The 22,436-nt window shown below is 44.0% G+C and overlaps 1 protein-coding gene across 1 annotated transcript in view; it reads right to left on the reverse strand.

The window, feature by feature from the left end:
- The window catches only part of LOC146203483 (cytochrome P450 4V2-like), a 37,196-nt gene extending 20,017 nt beyond the window's left edge, over positions 1-17,179 (reverse strand). Inside the window, exons 1-5 of the mRNA XM_084585706.1 lie at positions 17,077-17,179; positions 3,230-3,644; positions 1,723-1,835; positions 1,549-1,634; positions 632-819 (exon numbers count right to left, since the gene is read on the reverse strand). Coding sequence (XP_084441832.1) covers positions 632-819; positions 1,549-1,634; positions 1,723-1,835; positions 3,230-3,470 — 628 coding nt within the window. The 5' untranslated portion in view covers positions 3,471-3,644; positions 17,077-17,179. The remainder of the gene's footprint in view (positions 1-631; positions 820-1,548; positions 1,635-1,722; positions 1,836-3,229; positions 3,645-17,076) is intronic.
- Positions 17,180-22,436: the final 5,257 nt, after the last annotated feature.

Raw genomic sequence — 22,436 nt, forward strand, 5'->3', positions numbered from 1 at the left:
TCCTTAGTTTATTATTAATTTCGTCCGAAAGAACAAATACACCAGTCGTACACTTCCTTAATTCTTAATCATTGAGAAATATTGTATGATGTTTTTATAAACATGTTGATTGGAATGGGCTGCTTACCGATGGGGCTAAATTCTCGCTTGCAAAGTTTGCCCTGCACGTGTACTGCCTAGTCTAGACTGGCAGAGGAAACCAATGGCGTGCTTTTTGACAATGAATAGAAGGAAGCTGCAAGCATCCCGAGGAGAGATCTGTGGATATAATAATTGTTATGGCGAATACTACTCACATAGGAAAAAATCGCTATCAAAAAACATCGAAAAAAAAAAAAAAAACAACTTGCCGATGAACAAATATGCTGCGTCAGAAGTTTTTGTTAATCCTTGTTTCACAGCTTTTCGTTACCACATGTTATGGCGCGTAAATGTACAGAACGGTGCTTCTATATGTCTTTTTTCTCTATATGCGAAAAAGAAAAGACACGGGAGAATGTACAAAACAAAATTCACACAATAAGTGCTTTAGCCCCAGACGTTTTCTCGACATAGTAGTCTGGGTGTGGGTTTTTAGTGCAGTGCGGTCTCAATGCAGCGATAAAGACGTGCACGTGCGCGCAATTCTCACCAAAAAGTATGCCAAACGCTGCTAGCCGCACAACAGGCAGGACGTCAAAAAAGTCCGCTTCCATAGCGTCCAGTTTGCACACCATTTCTCGTGCTCTGCGGTTCATGATCGGTGCGTATTCTTTCAGCACTCGAAAATGAAACGCTGGGCTCACCAGCTTCCGACGGCTTCGCCAGGCGCTTTTTTCACTGCAGTTCAATAAACATCAGCCTTGTCACTCTCGTGTACAAGCACAAAAAACAGTAACAACTTTCCCAACCGAACCCTGAAAGGAACACAATCATGCCTCCTGCTCCTGTATACTCTAGAGGTCGAGTCAGTCAAACAGAAAGAACAAAAATATTGCGAAGTCAGAACGGGGCATGAAGCTTTCCTAATTTCTTGCATGTGGAAGTCAGAAGAAAAAGGCATACCAAAACATTCTCGCTTTCATTATTTCTTGATATGCTTTGTGTTTGCATTCAGAGGCGATGGGAAATAATGCCTGGATGGTAGGCTTCTTCTTGGCCCGTTTTGTATTGAGTCAGAGACTTTTAGCTGAGAACCTCTACTCTAGGCAACTTTTTTCTTGCCTCCCCTCGTTTCGTTAGCAACTGTTCAGTGTTGTTCTTCGAAAACAATTATTTAGCCTTAGAGGAACATCTAAATGCAGCCGTCTGTTTTGCAGATTGATATCCGCTCGGCATGTCTCCCGGGGCTCTATACCAGGGGATAATATGCCACAATTAAATTTGTTCGGTTTGGTAATCAGCTGTTCGCATAGCGTAATTAGAAAAAAACTGCCAAATTTGCCGAAGGTGTTGTTTTGTTAGAAACAGTCGCTAAACTGCCAATAACTGGCCGAATTTCGATTCCTTAAATGGCCGTTTAGGGCAGGCGTGAGGCAATTTAGGGTTATTGAGGTAGCAATCACTTACAGTGTTAGTATGCCAGTTCCCATCCATGGCACTAGCATCTCGTACAGGAATGGTTTGTTCAAGTTTTGGCTGCTGGTGAGCATCGGCTGAAAAATGAAAATATGAAACTTAATACCATCAGCAGCTTTCTTAACGACAAAAAAATAAAAAGATATTTTAAGAGTTCGCACTCACTTCTATGGCTTTCGGTGTGCTCGCAAGCAAGAATGGTTGCGGACCGTAGTACACAACGGTGACTTCCTGGTCAACTATTGTTGTGAAGGCTTCTTCAAAATAGTTGAAAATTCCTCCGTTCCATGCAAGCAAATAACATAATAATCAGCTTAAGTTATCTTGTCGGGAGTTGCGCTTAACAAACTGCCAACGTACGTCATTTTACTAGGATAAGGACATTCACCACTTGCTCAATTCCTAGCATCAAAATTACTAGCCTCACCTATAGTGGTATGCCAACAGCTATATGGCGCGGCCAACAGCACACCGTGTTGTGACGTGTAAAATGCGAGAGCAATAGGGGTCAGCTTGAAGGTCTCGCAATGCTCACAGCCGAAGCCACAACAAAAAGGATGCGGCGTGGAAACCTTCTAGCGCATGCCGCTAAAACTTAGGCAAGGTTGGTGCAGCGTTATAAACTCATTCTCTGTGCCATATGATCAAGAGGTGACAATCTAAGTGAGAATCGAAAGAGTCAGGAAGGCATTTCACACACATACAAAAAATGTTTTTCCTACTCGGAAGCAGCACTTCTGCGTGTATTTGTCTGTAGTCCCACGACTACATGGTATTGCAATTATCTTGTCACTGTGCGCCTTCAGAAGCGTTTTCAATTGCCTACAACTGTGTAAATATCCATACCTCTATAGCTGGAAGCAGCACAACTTCGTAGTATCCGCTATACAAAATTACTCTATGATATAAAATAGTGCGCTGTTTAAGCTTTTCTTCCTACCCAAAAATGAAAGACTAATCATAATACGAAATTATGATCTCAAGAATTCTTATCCTATGCCTCTAGCACATTTAGTGTAATTTAGTTTACTGTTCAGCGGAGTAACAAACATTCTGCGTACAATGGCCCGTATCAGCTGCTCGTTTCCAGTTGTATCCCACTATAAATACCACAGGATTCAGTCTGCATGCCTACACAAGCCCAACTATCTTGGACCTTACTTTTAATTGTAAGACAGCACTGAAATATTGCAAGAGGGCTGTTGTGAACAACTTGATAGTACGCATCTAACTTTGCAGTGCACTGAAAAACTGTGATTTTAAAGTTTGTCCTGGGCTCGAACCAAGTAAACACTGCCACTGAAAACCAATCAGGGCTGTTTTTGACAAACGATAGCAAAAAACTGCAAGAATAAACGAGGGGGAATCAGGAGCCATATTGTCTTTTGTACAGTAATCTTAAACGTAACATACACGTTAACTTCAGTTTGCTTGCAAAGGACTTCAATTCATCCTTCACTCCTTGAGAAAGAAAATCTATAATATTGTACGCCTCAGTGCTGTCTTACAGCACACTTCGTATAACCAGCTTGGGCCTTGCCATCACCGAACACCACACAACGGTCGCGTCAAGCGCAAAAAAAAAAAAACGAAACAATAACAACAAGAAAACGCGGGAAGCTGCTGATGCTCTGCAGCTGCCAAATTTTTTTTTTTTTTCATGGTTCCTTACTTGCGTTGATCTCCAGGTTGTGGTCCATTTTGGCCAGGCTCTGCCACATGTCCAAGGCGATGGAGAACGGCCACCGCTCCTTGGGATGAGGCACTTTGCGCAGGTACCAATAAATACGCATCCACCTGGCCAAGCCAACGACGACCTTTCCGAAGACTGCGGTGACTATCGCGACGAGCAGGAGCGTTGCCACGGGGCTGGGACCTGACGGTGGGGCCGTGATGCTCTCGCGCGCTGACATAGCGAGGCCGTCGCTTCTGGTTCCTCTGGAGACCGAGGCAGTTTGGCCAGCCGGTGTGTGCGTAGACGTAACACTAGCGTTTCTATGTGTCGCAACCTACGCTGGAAGGGCGTGTTTCGCTCAGCGAAGGGACCCTCTGCCGAGAACAGATGATGAACTGCGCACCGGATGCCCCTAAAGAGTGGGAAAGGCAGAGAAAATTGTGACGACAGGATTACATTATAGGTGCGAAGGGGCACGTGCTTTGGAAAATGCGGGTGTCGCCTCGACATTAATTGGCGCCACATACTAGCGACTCTTCATCCAAAACATTGCCCCTGAGGGCAACGTGCTTGCCGAAGTCTCGCTCCACTGCACATAAATAAAGAGGAACGTATCATCTCCGAAGACTTCGGACCCTGCATAGTTATACGCAAACACTACACACACACACACACACACACACACACACACACACACACACACACACACACACACACACACACACACACACACACACACACACACACACACACACACACACACACACACACACACACACACACACACACACACACACACACACACACACACACACACACACACACACACACACACACACACACACACACACACACACACACACACACACACACACACACACACACACACACACACACGCACTCACACACACACACACACACACACACACGCACACACACACACACACACACACACACACACACACACACACACACACACACACACACACACACACACACACACACACACACACACACACACACTCACACACACACTCACGCACACGCACACGCACGCACACACACACACACACACACACACACACACACACACACACACACACACACACACACACACACACACACACACACACACACACACACACACACACACACAAGAGATTAAAGCAAGACGTTCACACCGATGATGCGCTCGCTACCAACTGGTTGTTATGTGTGATAAGAAGAAAGAGGAGGAGGAAGATGAGGAGGAAAGGAAGGGAGGTTAACCCGTAAAAGAAACCGATTTGCTACCCTGCACTGGGGAAGGTGGTGAGTGGATATAAAAGTTGTGAGAGAGGGTTGGGTGAAGTTAGTACAGTCACATCACAGACATGCCACGTCACATCACGTAACATAACAGCAAACGCATAGTCTTTCGATAAGGCCTGTGCTTTTCATAAAGCGGAGCAGTGCCTGGGAGGCCATCACCGCACACGACCGCCGTGGACAGGGACCTACAATCATTTCAGCCAATGGGCGTTCATCTAGATGCTCCCAAGTACGGCACAGACATTGTCTTTCCTCAATGTATATGGGGCACTCACAACGAATGTGGCCTATAGACTCCTCGCACCAACAGTTTGTACATGCAGAGCTGTTTGTCATGCCTATCGTAAAAGAATACGAGTTTGTGAATGCTACACCAACCCACAGGCGGCACAGCAAAGTTTCTTCGCGTCCGGGTAGGCCAGGTGGAAGCTGGACCTTCAGGTCAGGGTCTATTGATTTTAAGCAGCAGTTCGCAAACTGGCCAGAATTCCACAAGGAGAGCGTGTGTTCCCACGCAAGTGCGCAAAGCCTGCCCGCTGCGTCTGCCCTGGAAAAGGGAATCAACACGCAATCGCCGTCTTGGTGGGCTGTTCGTGCGACCTCGTCCGCCCGAAGATAGCCTGCTATGCCGCTGTGTCCTGGAAGCCATTGTAAGATGATGTCATGTCCTCCATTATTTGCACAGTGATGAATTTGTCGTATCTCCGCAACGAGTTGTTCATAGGCTCCACGGCGAAGAGCCGCTTTTAAGGCTTGCAGGGCAGCTTTTGAATCTGTGAAAATAGACCACCGCTGAGGGCTCTACTGACTGAGTTGCCTAATGGCGACACGAAGAGTGGTTAGCTCGGTTAGCTCTGCAGCTGTTGAAAAAGTCTGGTGAATCGTACTAACTTTTATTTCAGTATTAATTGAAGGTATGACCATGGAGCATAAAGAACTCACGGCATTCATTGAACCATCGGTGTAGACGTGCAAACGATTTGCATGGTGCTCATGGAAGTATTCAAGAGTGAGTTGTTTTAGTTCTGTCGGCGACAGCTTGACCTTCTTCCTGATGCCGGGTATTGAAAGAAGCACGTGTGGTTTATGCAGGATCCATAGCGGAGAGGACCGTCTAGATGCGGGTGTAAACTGGGACGGCAAAATAGCGCGATGCACATCAACGGTCTCTGTAAACGAAGTACGCGGCCTGCTAATAGGAAGACTGGCCAAATGATGACAGGGAACCCGGGAGATGTGCCAGAAATGTGCCCTCAGGGAGTCAACTGTTAAGTAGAAGAAGAATGCATCACAAAAAAAAAGAAACATAGGGTTACGATAAGAAGAAGAAAACAAAAGATTCAGAAAAAATACAAAAATAAAACAAAAATAATGACAAGTTGCGTTTATCTACTTTTTATATTGTCCGAACGAAGCATTATCACCTCGTTCCTGTTGAGCGCCACCGACGGAACACTCATGCATTCCCCTTCTCCCCCAAAATAGTCTTCAATGCTTCGATAATCTGTCATTTAAAACCGTCTTTTGCGCCGGCCAGCCCCTTGGTTTCGGTGAACCTTGGTACACATTGGGTACCCCTTGAGTCCTGTTGATCGTCTTCCGTTGTACAACGAGAGCAATGGGTCGCCAGGTTTTCTGGAGCCGACAATGCGGCGCACGAATTTGAATGTTATCTTAGCCTTTCATTGAGGCATCGGCCTGTCGGCCCCACATAGGCCTTCCCACATGTCAAGGGAGTCTTGTACACGACACCTGTGCGGCATTTGACAAAGCGTTCCCTGTGCAGTACGCCGCATCCTTCCTTGGTCTCACTCTGTGCATTCACCTTCCTGTAACATACTCTTTAACTTGTTCGGTGCAAACAGCACGACCCTAAATTCAAATCGGCTGGCTATCGTTTTAAGACATTTTGATATCCCATGTGCGTAGGGCCGGACAACAACCTGTCTTCTCTTTTCACTCTCTATACGCTCTCTTGTTCGAAGGCGCATATTCTTCAAACAGCTTTCAGCTGCAGATTTTTTTGTTTGCCTGCCGTATGGAGAATAGACAGCGAGCAAGGTTGAGAGCATTGTGGCACTATTCCTAAAGCACATCTGGGGCTTGAGTTTACCTTTGAGCAACCATAAAATGCACAGATCCAGTACTTGGATATCAGATTCGTGCTTCACGAAGACCATTCGTGCTGGGTTTATAGAACGCGAGGGGCAAAAAGCCTTCTCCCAAACGACTCCGGTCATACTAAGTTGATTAAGCGGGGGCTGGCTTTCTCGTCTTTACGGCAGGCGCTGATCAAATCCTGCCCGCACTTGACGGGCGACAGTGTCAACAACATACAGATTGAGAGGCTGAAACCAAGTGGATATCCGAGGAGCATGCTGATGTCTGCAGCTGAAAGCTGTTTGAAGAATATGCGATCCCGAACAAGAGAGCGTATAGAGAGCGAAAAGAGAAGACAGGTTGTTGTCCTGCCCTACGTACAGTCTTGGTCAAAAGTGTAGAGCCCGGGGGGTCTACTTCTAAGCAGTGTAGTGGCGCTAATTTAGCATTAACAGGAGCCCTTCCCATTGGAGGGGGCAGCACAAAACATCTTACCAACAAGGGATTAGGAACATTGAAAATGCATTACAAGCCGCACGACGTAGTTCAGAAGCAGACCCCCTGGGCTCTACACTTTTGACAAAGACTGTACATGGCATAGCACACTGTCTTAAGAAGATAGCCAGCCGATTTGAAATTAGGGTCGTGCTTTCTGGACCGAACAAATTAAAGAGTATGTTACAGGAAGGTGAATGGAACGAGTGAGACCAAGGAAAGATGCAGCGTACTTCACAGGGAACGCTTTGTCAAATGCCGCACAGATGTCGTGTACAAGATTCCCCTGACATGTGGGAAGGCCTATGTGGAGCAGACAGGCCGATGCCTCAATGAAAGGCTAAGGGAACATAGAAATTCATGTGCCGCATTGTCGGTTCCAGGAAACCTGGCGACCCAATGCTCTCGTTGTAAAACGGAAGACGATCAACAGGACTCGAGGGGTACCCATTGTGTACCAAGGTTCACCGAAACCCAGGTGCTGGCTGGAGCAAAAGACGGTTTAAAAAGACATATTATCGCAGAATTAAAGATGGTTTCGAGGGAAGGAGGGGAATGCGTGAGTGTTCCGTCGGTGGCGCTCAACAGGAAGGAGGTGATACTGCTTCGTTCCGACAATATGACAAAAAAGAATAGACGCAATTTGTCATTTTTGTTTTATTTTCGCATTTTTTTTTATCTTTAGGTTTATTCTTCTTATTGTAACCCTACGTTTTTGTGATGCATTCTTCTGCTTCGTATCACAAATAACAACCAGTTGGTAGGTAGCGAGTGCATCATCGGTGTGAACGACTTGCTTTGATCACTTGAGTGTGTCTTGTGTTTGTGTATAACTATGCAGCGCCAGACGTCTTCAAAACCGTCTAGCCAACTAGCCCGCTCGCAAGTACTACTGAACGTGTCATCTTTTGGCCATGCCATCTCGCACTGGGCTGCTTGTCCATGCTCACTTATTTGTCACTCACAGAAGGCCAGTTGGTAGATGTTTACTATTAGCACACAGTTGCAAGAAAAGTACCATTAGTAGCACGCTTTTTTTTTTCAAAATGTGTTTTTGTTTTTGTAAGGGGTGGGGATGATTCTTTGTGGACCAACACTGTAGAAAGAATAACGTTGAAAATTTTGCAGATAACCCAAGATTGATGCTCGTTGGGCTAGTTGGTTTATCATGACTTTAATAACAGCGCAGGCATACAGAAGGAATGAGAAGGCACAAGAGAATAGAGTGCTCACTTCCAACTGTTTATTTCACCAAGCGTGCAATGTATGTATACACCAGCAAGTGTGAATTCATAGAAAGGGAAAGGAAAACGAAACTCTTCATGATGCCACAGCATGGGACCAGGAGCCCAATCTCATCCATCTAAAAATCTGAGTTCCTGGTGCCATGCTGTGGCATCATGACGAGTTTCGTTTCCCTTTCCCTTTCTATAATTTCACACTTGCTGGTGTATATATATACATGGCACGCTTGGTGAAATAAACAGTTGGAAGTGAGCGCTCTATTCTCTTGTGCCTTCTCGTCCTTTCTTTATACCTGCGGTGTTATTGACGTTTGCAGATAACCTTCTGTTTCAGTTACACTCAGTTTACTGTCAGCAACAATAGTGTAGTATTTTTACCTATATTTTGGTAACAAGAAAATGAGTTTACACATTCAGCTTCATTCAGCCGCTGATATTGTTTCCAAATACTTCTAGAGTGCACTCCGCCTTGTCGTTTCCACAGACATAGGGACGCTCCCGAATGATAGCCCGTCATTTGTTTCTGTGAGGTAAAAGCCCTATTCTAATTTGCGTTCTAATCAAGTACCCCGAGAGATACGAGAAAGCAGAAAGACAAGGCGCTAAGCATATATTAGTCAGGTAAATTGGCTAGAATTGATTAAGTGGAATGAATGAGCGAAAAACATGACGGAAGGAAAGCAGAATACTTGTGAAGAGCGGGCATACAACGTTGCACGTGAAGTATAAAAACAGGTGAGACTGATTAATTTCAGATGCTGAATTTTATGCATTTTGGCTTCCTGAATTATCAATATTTACCCAAGAAAAGTCCTCTTAGAATTGGGAGTGTTTGTTTTATTGACAGAATTTCTCGCTCTGAGATTGAAAAATTTCAGGGCGAAAGGGCAACAAAATGTAGCAAATTTTGTCGTCGTTTTCCGTATGTTATAATCTTGTGGGGTGTTTTTACGATTAGCGCGAGGAGCGGGTGCGGCCACTCTGCCGGCGACGTAGTTGTAATGTCTGTTGCAAGCACTTACCATTTATATGACGCCTTTAGTCCACGTGTCTATATCGGTTCCAGCGTGTATTCTTGTTAAGCTTTAAGGATGCTTCCAATCCTGTGCAAGGGGCCTTAGTATGCTGTTTTTGGGACATAATGTTTATAGTGATCTTTCGTATGTCATGGTGGCCAGTCGGGTTTTGTGGTTGTTCTCCTAAGATGTTGCCAGTCATCATCTGAGGATAGCGATGTATGTTGTTATTACTAGCTTGAGTGTGCTCCATTATGCGAGTTATTATTCGTGGAGTTGCGATGTTTAAGAAAAGCGATTTGCTTTTCTTCCAGCCACCTGCTCTCTCTGTACTGGCTCTTTATGCCTTTGAAGCGTTGAGTCTCGCCTGATGTAAATATAATCATGCGTCACTGCCGTTTTTGTTTGGTTGAAGCTGCGAGTTATTCGTGAATTTTCGTGCAGCTATATACATTGCCTAGCTTGACAAGTAATTGTCAACCATCAGATATAATGTAGTTACGATAGCCTTAGGATAGTAACCGCAAGATATCAGCTGCGTTAAGGGGAAATGACATATCGCTGCAGGCGAGCAATCATGAACCGAACGCTCCAACATATGTAATAGAATCACGCTTGCAGTTGCAACAGAGTACATTACACACAAAATACACTTAAAACTTTTGCGTTCCCTATGCGGCACGAAAACACACGTGTTTCCTTCTGTACAGAAACAGGCCAGCACACAAGGTCTAAATTGAAGGTCTAAAGATTAAGGAACTACGTGAGAGACTGCATACCTAGGACACATTGGATAGTGTACACGCTGATGGCGAGTGCTCTATAGCATAACGAAATCTGGCATTCTTCCAAAACAATTGTACGATGGCGCCAGACCTTCATGGTATCACAATACCCTTCGGCTCAACCTCCCGGACAGAAGCAAAGGAACGATACTCTGTCATATAAACGATAATTGGAAAAAGATCTCCAGTCGAGACCAATTACAAACACCACACAATACCTCGATTTCAAAAGGAGATAATGCAGTCGCGCTTATCACGTTCGGACCACTATTAGCGAAAAACATGCCTGGCTAAACTCTGAAATAGCTTGGATTGAACCAACTAGATGACTAGAGAGCACAGAACGTTTCCCACACCTGTTGTTTGAGTATCCCAGGAAAGTTTCCACTCAAATATTTCTCTTACTAAAAACGAGGTTCTGCAGCCAGGGACAGCACAGACGCAAGCTCAGAAAACAAAAGGCGGCGTTTGACAGCTCTGCACACGATCACATACTAAAATCTGTTCACAACGCTGGATGTGGTCCAGGCACGTAAATTTAGGACGCAAGTTTTTTTAAAGGAAGGGCAGCACCGTGCTAATCTGCGCAGTCTTCTTCCTTCCAGGCAACATTACCCATGGATTATTTCAAGTATTCATCACCTTTCTCAGGTTTTTTAATATATGTGTGACAGAACAATTTCGCCAGTTGTACCTATACAGACCAGGGCCCGCTTGCACAAACGATGTTCTTAGCTAAGTCCAGACTTAACTGGAGTCTTAAGGATAGGCCGCTAGCATGGCTGCTTAAGACTGGAGCCAAGACTGGGCTTCAGTCTTGACTTGAATAAGTTGCTTGCAAGATTACGACTCTAGTGCCGTCTTAGTTAAGACACAAGGACGGCAGGTACCTAAGTACCGAAATAGGGGAAGGCAGGGACGTGCTGGCCCCGTCCTAGCTTTGAGATGTAAATGACAATGTTTACATCTCAAAGCTAGGACGGGGCCTTCCTGCCTTCCCCTATTTCGCTACTTAGGTACCTGCCGTCCTTGTATCTTAACTAAGACGGCACTAGAGTCGTAATCTTGCAAGCGACTTATTCAAGTCAAGACTGAAGCCCAGTCTTGGCTCCAGTCTTAAGCAGCCATGCTAGCGGCCTATCCTTAAGACTCCAGTTAAGTCTGGACTTAGCTAAGACAGTCTTAACATCGTTTGTGCAAGCGGGCCCAGTAACCTGACATTATGCTATTGCCTTCATACTAAATCACGAAGGCTTAGAGCATGCGCGTCCTTCAAGAAGGTATGTACCTAATCTGCACTTGTAGCCTCAAAAAGCCCTATGATATCCCATTCATCGCTAGCCCCGCGAACTACCCTGTTAAGCTAGAATTGTTGGACAGGGCTCAGGAGTCCAGGCTCACTTTACATGATCGGCCTGTTCACAGTCTGAAATCTTAAGCACCCTCCGCTGCTCTACAGGTCTAATCGCATTTTGGTCTTTTGCTACGCAGGCACTGGGGACTGATGGCCTGGAGGGGATTGCGTTCATACTGGAGGGACTGCGCAAATACTTTAATAGGGCGGCTAAATTATGTACTGGTGGGGGAGTGCGTTGTTCGCTCTTTTTGTCCGGATCAGGCCGCCCCCAAGCCTCGTATTTTATTTTCATCGATAAATATTTTTTTTTTTCTGTGAGATATGCCGGATGTCGGCAATTGAACCATGGCCAATTTGCACGTATGCAAGGGCGATGTTTTACCTCTATCCCATCACTGAAACCCACAGAGAAAAATTAATGAACGCTATAGAGAACATCATGAAAATCCACCAAATAGCCCGCCTCCCCTCCCCCCCCCCCTTCTTCTGCCTCAATTAAATTAACACTCTCCTTGCCAAGCTAATATTCTGCAACTTCAGATGGAATGACACTACCCATAGTCTCAATGGCAAAATATAATGCAGATAAAGAAAACATTCTGGTGCCATGCATCTCCTTATTTCTCTTTTTTTCGTTGTTCCGGTGCTGGCTGAGCTCAGAACCTCCAGAAGAACAGTCGACCCGAGCGCCGCCCGGTCTTTTCCCATTGTTGTTTTGGGCTAGTTATAAAATAAACCGTTTCCCGGCACCTTCCCGACTCTATGTTAACAAATTTTGGAAGATCTTTGTAAATGAGGTGAACTTTTATTTTATTCACCTGGCTACTCTCAACATAGAGGAATCTCTTTTTCAAACATGCTAATGTTATATTCAACTAGCAAAAACTAGCCTAAATAAATTCTTTCGCACAAGGCTATCCTGAAAAACTTGCGGATGCTGAAGCACATCATTGTACAGATGAAAACAACCTAATTTAGTATTACTACACTCATCCATGCGACTATAATGCAAGTCAGGTTCCTTTAGATTAGGAAAGTATGCACAATCATGCTTATCAAAAGGGGTGGGCTAATACTAACTAGAGACATATTTTACAAAAGTGAACTAATTTTCTGTTATGTTGCTTTCAGTGTGCACAGATTATCTAACGGTGCTCAGGAATCTGTTAAGCAGAAAAAATATTATCCTTCCGTTTGATGAGTGCGTTGTTTGAAATACTAGGCAGTCCAGGGACGCAAGAAATGCTCTCATGTGAGTAGGGAGGTAAACATTTACCGAAAAATAACGGGAATGCTGCGTATATGAGCATCGCGGAATCCTATGAAGGAAACATTTTCGCATCTTCAAGGTGTCATAAGTACATTACGGGGAGCATTCAAGGGAAATAACCCTACAAGCCTCGTTTCTTAGATACGTTTGTCTGGTACCCCAATTTTGCTCCCGCGTCAGTGATAACAAATCCATGGCCTAGCTTGTGCATTCGCCGTGCGCATAAGCGAACCTACATCGAAAACAGTTCCACCTTAAAAGAGAACTATAGCATATGTCGCTTTCGGCAAACATGCTATATTTGCCACCTTCATTTTAAAGTAACCTCCAGAATGAATGGCTGTAACCTAAATTTTAAAGTGATTCAGTCGCGTCTGTGCTCAAGAATCCAGAAAACATGAGTGATTTCAGTCTTAATGTATTATCGTACTAAGCTAAGTTTCCGAGCATGTAATGCATAAACTGGTCCTGTAGTAAACTTCAGTGAAGCATGCTATATGATATAAATAGGTGTAATAATAAACGTGAGTTTTACAAGAATTATTCCTCACAGAACGAAAGAATATGAATAAGGTAACGCCGATAACAATTGTAATATATCAACATAATAGTAATAGAAACATTTACCAAACAAGAATATTAGCCATTCAAGAAAGTTTATCTAAGTTCAATTACAGTGTCAGCTCCAGAAAATTCCTCTGAAAGGAGCGGATGAAGAAATAAAGCAACAGCAAAACATTAGCAAAATTAACAACGCTAAATTTTATACAGACAAGTTTCGCTACTTATAAAAAAAAAAAACAACAGTGATATCAGAAATTCAATAGAAGACACAGACGTTGCGCAACTATGCACACACTTTTGCCTCATGCAAAGCTGATGCGCACAATGAAAGAACGCAATGATCGTTTCAATGATTACCATAGCACATACATTTGTTTGCAGAGGCCGAGGGCCGTGCAGTAAGATGCACTTTTATTTGCTTTTTTTTTATCATACTATAAATGAGGTTAGCACCACAGATGAGCTGAAATTCAGTAAGACGTTATTTAAATTCGATTAGCAATCCAAGACTAAAAATATGCAGTTCATTAAAAAGCGAAGTGGCATCCGATTAGAGGTGCAACACGTAGCAAATCGCGCAGCTTTATTTTCATTGTGTTCTAGAGGAGTAAGCCAGATTGCGAAGTCCCTAAGAACTAACGTTATAATTCAGGTGACTACAGTGGGGATTGAAAGGACAATCAGCAACGACCAGCGCTCATGTGACCAAGTAATAAATATGTTTAAGATAATCAGTATGACGTACGAAATCTCTCGTTTAGTTTGTTTAATATGAGTGAACTTGACAACCGCCTCAATTTTTTACCGAGAGATATACAATAGTATAAAAACTGTATTACATAAGTATTTATTAAAAACGGAAGTATGGCGTAGCAAATTTTGTACAAACATAGAACCTCTGCTTATTCTTATAAGGGCTATTTATGAGTTTGCGTTTTAGCTCTGTTCATTCAAGTTCGCTTATTTACGAAAAGGTTGTTTCATTAATCCATCGATTGTTTCATGAGAGCAGAAAAGTGGTCTGATCTCAATTTAAAATGACTAATGACGTAACAAGTAATGAAGTAAATTAGGAATATCAAATAAATATTGAATATTGAAGAGAGCAGAGTCTTAAAGACACATATGGTAACGATCGATGAGTGTGACTGCAGAGATGACGTGGTGCCTACATTATCTCTATTCAGCTCATAATTTTTGTGTGATTCTAGTGTGGGAGTGGATATGTCACATGATTAGAGTTTGCCCGAAAAACATCATGATTGTTGGTATAGATCGCTTTGCTAAAGTTTGTAAAAACGGATTCAACTAGTCCTTTCCTACTCATTCTCCTGTTGAATTTATTCTTTAGGGCTAAGACGAACGTTATCAGAGAAATTCTATGTTACTACAACTGGAAACACGCATTTTAATTTATTTTAATGACTTAGTGATGGATAGATGTGACACTGTATTTATTTAAAAGGCTTCGTCTAAATTTTGAAAGAATGATTTTATTTGTTTTAATTTCTGAAGGAACACCCTGTTCTTGAAAATAATATTTACAATGTTGGTGATGGTACCGGTGATACATTCAGTTATTTCTTGTTGCGATGGACATGGATAATTTAAACACAAGTTGTTGTCAATAAAAATCGCTCTGCGCTCTCTACGTATGACGTGGCGAAAAAAAGACAATTCTTCTAGATAGTGAGACGTGACTAGTTATCGCTACACGACCTTTTAAATGACCTTCAGTCACCCAGAATAGTTTCTAGCAATTTCCTTCTTCAGTTTTAATGTTTATGCGAACAATACTTTGTTATCAGGCGTGAGGTGGCCGATTACTCAGACCGATTCTGGGTTAGATCCAGAGAAGCAAACGTGTTTAGCCGCCAGCCGTGCCGTCCGAAGCTTCCGTGTGGATTCTGCCTTCTAGTCACGCGAGGACCATCGTCATATGACGTTCTTAAAGAATGACATAAAGGAAGTTTCTCCATGAGCAGGGGACGGTAAGGTATGCAGTGAATGACGTCAATGCGGTTTTTAGGTAGGAAGCGTTCCAGTTTGCTACCAATGCGTCTTCAAGCCGCTTGCAGAAAGCCATTATTTTTTGTCTTGAGCACTTTTAGAGTTTCGCTAACCTTACCTGTAGTTTTTGTTGTCAAGACTCAGTTAGACACGCTCTGATCTTTCTTCTCTTTCTTGACATCGTGATATTTATTATTCCAAAAGCGCAGATTTTAATAAAATGTTTCGAATTCGTTTTTCAAAAGATTAATAATTGTGCGAGGTCCAGCTTTCAATTTTGTCTTGACAATCCCCCCAACTTCGGCGGAAGCTCAGTCATCCTGTCCCGAAAACGTTTTTCGAAGGGTTCAAGACACTTGGAAAATGCAGCTGTCGTAGGCATGCCTGCACGCGAAGAGGGTGTACAAAAACAATGGCAGCGGCTGCGACAATGTAAATAAACGTGACAAACTAAGGAGCATTAAACAAGTAAAAATGTCAACCTGTAGGCGTCAACGCAAGTTCAGTGTGCTGTCCTTTGCTGCTGCAACTGACGCTACTACTGATGAGCAGCAGCCTCAGTTACGGGCTTTTATCTCAGTTTGATGGGGCTTCCGAATGCGCATTAGACTTTCCGCTGCAAGGGTCGTACAAAGAACCACGCAGCACGATACCTGGTCTTCAAGGGTACGTAAAATCTGGGACAGCCGCTATCCGATGAAACCACAACATCTTTGCGCGAAAGCAAGTTCGGTGTGGTGTCCTTCGGTACCGCAACTGTAACTGCTACTCATGATAGGACCGTCGCGCTGTTGTAAGGGCGGAAACTGGGCTGTCATTAACAAAATAATTTCAAAAAGACTGCGTTTTTTGCTGTTTATTTCTACCTCTATTTTGACGGTTTCATCTAGCGCGGTGAGTAACATGGGTTCTCAAATGCGTATGCCAGCATCCTAATACGAAGAAAGCAAGAAAGGTAGAGAGCTAAAGCGCCCATTTGGGAACCTCCTCATCGCAGCCTTTGTTTATGACCAGTCAGCGAACATTCTCTTTGCAACTCGTTTATTTACTAATCCCTTACGTTGTGCCCCTGTAATCTCGCACGTAGTCTTTAGCTCACAATCCTAAGGTAGTACCACAATATATAAACAACCACCCCACGTAGATACAACGTCCCTCCTAACCAAGCAGTGCGAGTCTGCATGCGTTACTTAAGGGATAGCATGTCTGATTCAGCATGCAAAGATCCTGCTTGTTTTGGCTCCCCTCATTTACCCACGCACCTGAAATCCGAAGCCCGAGTTACTAGCTACTGTCAAATAGGCCTCACCAAGTGGTCGCTGCTTAGCGTAGCACAAACCTACGACTAATCAGTTACCCGTCATGTCATCTGACATGCAGCTGTCACCTTTCAGGAACAAACCCGTGATTTCTCACTCGCTACGCTGACAACGCCAATGCCATATTGCCTGTAAAATGGGGCCTGTAATGCTATCGCGTTAAAACAAAAATCGCAATTTATTTGAGTAACTACGCTGTAGTGTTGTATCAGGAGGGGCCACAAAGAACGTGGCTCCCGGGAATCTTGCAAGCGTACCCGTTTTTGGTTTAGTCTCGGCGCTGCTTACAATACAGCCATTACTCTGTTTCTAAACGCGAAACTGTGGCTTCAAGATCATGTTTGCCTGAGATATACTAAGCAGAAGGGCTCACCAGATGTGTCACTTCCAAGGTCTCTGAAGTGCGTTGCAAGCTAACCCCATTTCCAGGCGCACTCTCCTTTTTCCCCATGGCGGATACAGCAGAGAACGTTTCTTGGAAGCACATCAGGTTATCTTTGCCCTGGCATCAATATCGGCGAGTATTTAGTCGTTATGTCATGCGCCCCTGTGCAGCCAAGCCAAGCTCTGCCTTAGCGTAAAGACTACGTCACTGGCGGTGTTGTGTGAGTGCATCTTTTTCTGCGGTCGGTGGCTTAGTTAGCCGCTGCTTTCTCGACGCACGTTCTTTTGCAATACACAGCAGCAATTTTAAGCGACAGTGTCGGATAGAGTAGATGATTGTTCTTCCCGGACTTCATTACGCCGTCTTTAATGAGAACGCGCCTTGCGGGCATGGCGCAAAGTGTTGGGACACCGCTTGCATGACGTTTTCGGCTCCCCGCTACCACTTACAGCGCGCGGCTTTATATTCTTTGAGAACGGGGTCGGGTGCTGGGCCGGGTGATTTGTCATCGGGCTGTCACAGAAGTGATGCGTTCCTGACGGGACCGTCTCCTGCCGTACCAGGTCTGTGAGGAATTCGAGTCTTCTTATGTGTCCTTGGAAATGACTTCCGGAGAGAGGAGGGGGCGGGGGGTAGGATTTTCTCAGCGCTTGGCTGCAGTCAGAGTAGTTCATGTGAGTGCCATACCACAAGCAAAAAAAAAACACAGGGCGGAAGTCTCGCGTAGCTCGTGCCTGGCTGTTATGTGCTTTCTATTAGCTGACGGATCCTTATATTTTGTGTGGGAGTATGCGAACAAATCCATTTAATAAAAGTGTTGAGGATTACAGTTATAGAATGAACTTCAGCAATTTAGCGGGAACGTGAGACTGTATTTATTATATAATTAAAGTGGCATGTACTAAACAAATATAATCGGCACGTATCACTTCGTGAAACAGTCATCACAAACTGTTATATGGTAAATATCTTAGATGCCTGCACGTGATCAGGCCCACATTCAGCGTTCTATGCGGGCAAGCATACTCAGGTAATGCTTGTTCCGTTAATGTCGTTTCCCATTTTAAGCTTTTAGCGAAATCATTCTAAACATAGGGAAAATGTTTTATGCGATGAAAACACTGTACATATATGCCCTATGCTGCGACTGATTTACCGGTACTGGAAGAGAAAGCATTACAAGGCTATGTCGGCAAGGTCGAGTGTCCAGAACGTGTGTGCAGAACATTTCGCAGCCGTTGTGGCGTGCTTAGAAGAGTTAGGTTAAAACGAATGGTTGGAATCGATATAGGATGATATGAGGATGCTGCAGAAAAAGTGCTAGGCCAATAGGATTATTTCTTAATTAATTATAGCCAGAAGTGGCGAAGTAAAATAAATCAAACGTCGCAATAACCATACAGCTAATGTACACGTCCAAGGGATGTGACATCGCGCCAACCCGAAGAGGAAGTGTTTCTTACTTAATGAGCCAAATAAATGCATGATAGTAATCCTAAGTCGGTAATGAGTGTCAATTAATCACATAAAAATATACTTAGAGCTCAAAAGAGCGAAAAAAAAAAATTAGAGCTCTGCACTATCTTATCTGGAAAAATGCGTAAGCCTGAGCGTTGCTACGTTGTCCGCGAGTTGTGTCAGTGGGATCCCGCGAGTGACAGATACTCCTCCTTTCCATTGCTGTAAGCTAATCACAGAATGCCTGTGAAATTCGATGTGTTCAACGGAATGCTCGTTATGTTCGACAAGGGGCGCGCGATGTATCGTGTGCAGCAGCAATGTTCTGGCTTTCGCACTTCATTTCTTCACAGCAGATTTCGCAGTGTTCTCCGAACTTTTTCCTCTGCAAAGTATCTTGACGTAAGTTCTCAAAGGAACCATTAAAAGACATCAAGTTCAAAAAAGAGTTTAATTCACTGCGCATGCTATGCGCCAAAGAGACCGCTAACTGGCAAGAGCCTGGCTGCACCAAACCGCATGAAGCATACCCGGACTCCAGGTAAAATGATGTAAATGATGTAGCCAGGAAGGCAAGCCCACTGCATCGGCATCACGAATTCCACCTTTAGCGACAATGTCTGCCCAAATATTGCAACAAATGAACAGACGTAGCAGAAAGAGGCTGCTTCGGCCTTTTTGACGTGCAGGAAAAGTGCCGTTATCGTGACAGACTCAGAATGCACGTGCCGAAAGTACAAAAAGGGAAGGATTTCTAGCAAAGCACTTCAAATCCTGCGCCATAGCGCAGCACGCAACCTCCCAGATCCCTTCATTATATGCACTTCGGAACACACCAACCTTGCAGGAAGCGAAGCCGCCAATGCGTCAGCGTGAGGATACGCTACGCGGCCACCAATGCCAGAACGATTTCAGAGATTCCAGGATGTATCCAACAAATATACTGACATCCTCCTCCATTCCAGATAAGAACACATTCCCGCAAGCGACCCGAACATAACAAGACAAGAAGCGGTCACCTTCCAAAAATCCTAACCAGTAGTAATGTCTATGAAGCTTTACTGGACAGAACCTCGCCCACCACCTACTACTATGAATGAGCTTTCTGGAAGGTACGAAACAATATAGCACATATGGTGCAGCAATGCAGTGGAAAGCATGGAGCCATCGGCACAAAATACCTAACCGAAGAGCAAAGGCAGGCTCAGCTTTGAAGCCCCAGCCTGGATGACCAACGAAGTCTGGGTCCGCGTTCCGAGTTTGCGTCATTACAGAAGTGTCATTTTCTCCCTGACCTCGAGTTATCTGATTTGTGGAAACACCGGAAGTAGATGTCAGTTCGGTAGCTACCACTTCTGGTTCCAGCGTTTCCGCCAGTCAGATGAGAGTATCACGAAGAAAACGACGCAAACTTTGTATGCGGACCCTGATTCATCAAACTCGGGAAACGCTTCGATACCAAGGCTTCGCGGACGCTCACTCGTTGCGCATTCGTCTCGCTTACTCTAAATAATTGTCTTCTGTCTCACCCTCTCTCCCTCATTGTTATTTCTTTCACTGTAAGGCTGGCTATAAACATACATTTTTAAAAACCAGCGCAACTATACGTTATTAAAGAGCGGTCTATTTTTATCGTACATTAGAGCAAAGTGCATGTAATAAATGTGGTTTTGAGTCTCACTGTAAGAAAGCGCCGCACCGCAAGCAGCGGGAGTTAAGTTCAAAACAAAAGAAATCGTTGGGTTAAGGAATTACATTTGGTAGCGAAGTACTGGAATTAGTAGGCGAATATGTATACTTAGGACAGGTAGTAACCGCAGTTCCGGGCCATGAAAAGGAAATAACGAGAAGAATAAGATTGGGATGGAGCGCATTTGGCAAGCACTCACAGATTATGACTAGCAGCTTACCGGTATCGCTCAAGAGGAAAGTATACAACAGTTGCATCTTACCTGTACTCACCTATGGGGCTGAAACGTGGAGGGTAACCAAGAGGGTTCTACTTAAGTTGAGGACAACGGAGAGGGCTATGGAACAAAAACTGGTAGGGGTAACATTAAGAAATAGGAAGCGTGCAGATTGGGTCAGAGAAATAACTCAAGTTACTGAAATTCTAGTGGAAATCGAGAAGAAGAAATGGGCATGGGCGGGACACATAGTGCAAAAGAGGATAACTGATGGTCGTTCATGGTAACAAACTGGATTAAAAGCGAAGGAAAGCGTAGCAGGGGGCTGCAGAAAGTTAGGTGGGCGGATGAGTTTAAGAAGTTCTCAGGGGTCAAGTGGATGCAGCTAGCACAGAACCGTGTTAATTGGAGAAATATGGGAGAGGCCTTCGCCATGCAGTGGGTATAGTGGGTATAGTATTGGTGTGCCTAGTGAAATTGTACATTGGATATCCTCTTATCTCACAAAACGCAAACAGTTTGTTACCGTTGATGGTGTCAACTCTAGTTTACTAGATGTCCTTTCTGGCGTTCCCCAGGGTTCGGTTTTACGGCCTACACTATTTAATCTTTATATTAATGATCTGGTCGAAGCACTGGAACCAACAGTTTCGATTAGATTATTTGCCGATGACTGTATAATTTTAAAAGATATTAAATCCGTGCATGCTCAAATAACTCTTAACGAAAATTTGCAATTTTTGGAACGATGGTGCAATGAATGGGCGATGGCCATTAACTTTGAGAAAACTGTTGTACTTAGCATCACAAATAAAATTAATAAACTTAAATTTCAGTATAACATAAACAGAAACCTAGTCAGGCAGGTAAATGAATATAAATACTTAGCCGTAACGATTACTTCCAGACTAAAATGAACAAGGTACATTGACAGTATATGCTCTACAGCCTGTAAAAAGCTGGGTTTTTTAAAAAATCGCATGGGTGAGTGTCCAAGCCCATTAAAACTTAAAGCATACAAATCATATATCAGCCCCACACTTGAATATGCCTGTGTGGCATGGGACCCTTATACATCGAATGACACCCAAAAACTTGAGAATATTCAACGCTCAGCAGCACGTTTTATTTTTAATCGATACAGACGCCGTGACTCACCTTCATCTATGATTCTTCTTGCCGGCCTTGATCTACTTAATGAAAGGAGAAAGAAAGCTCGTCTAGCCTTCCTTCAATCATTATATTTTTCCACACTTGGCATTAAACCTGACACCTACCTGAAAAAAGATTCCTCCAGACCCTCTGGCCATAAGCACTGTCTTGCCTTGTCATCTATATTTGCCCGAACTAATATGTACAAATTCTCGTTTTTTCCACGAACAATCGCGGACTGGAACGCCCTACCGATTGACTCGCCGTTTTTATCGCCTCCCAATTGAAGTGTCATATGTTCTACTGTGCATTGTATTTTTGTGTTATATGTTCATCGCTGCGTAAAATTCTTTGTTTTATTGTTTTCAACTACATGACATGTGATGCAAACGACCTCTCCTGCTTGGGCATTTAATATGCCTGCAGTATTTCATAAATAAATAAAATAAATAGTCAGGCTGATGATGATGATGATACCTGTCTCTGCATCGCTTCACGTTCCGTCGTTGAGATGCGGTACGGCTGCTGGCGTTAGGACGGGTATCGTCGGACGTAATTATGCGGTGCTTCACAAGAGGCGCTTGCCGCATTTTTGATGAGGTCGCAAAACAAGCGCTGTATTCTAGGAAGAGAGAACGCAGTTCGCGCTGCTGTGTTTCCGAGAGATCCATACTAATATGAAGACGGTCAAGGGATGGGCGCACATTTTCAACTGCTCCGAACGTAAAACATTCAGAAACGTTCGCTTATGAATGCGATTGCAGTAGTGCGGAAAAAATGCCGGGGTTCGTTCGTGAAGTTAGTCACCAGAAGTTCAGATCGGCCGTTACG

This window comes from Amblyomma maculatum, chromosome 1, assembly GCF_055883805.1.
Source record: "Amblyomma maculatum isolate TAMU_Amacu chromosome 1, ASM5588380v1, whole genome shotgun sequence".
NCBI classification, from domain to species: domain Eukaryota; kingdom Metazoa; phylum Arthropoda; class Arachnida; order Ixodida; family Ixodidae; genus Amblyomma; species Amblyomma maculatum.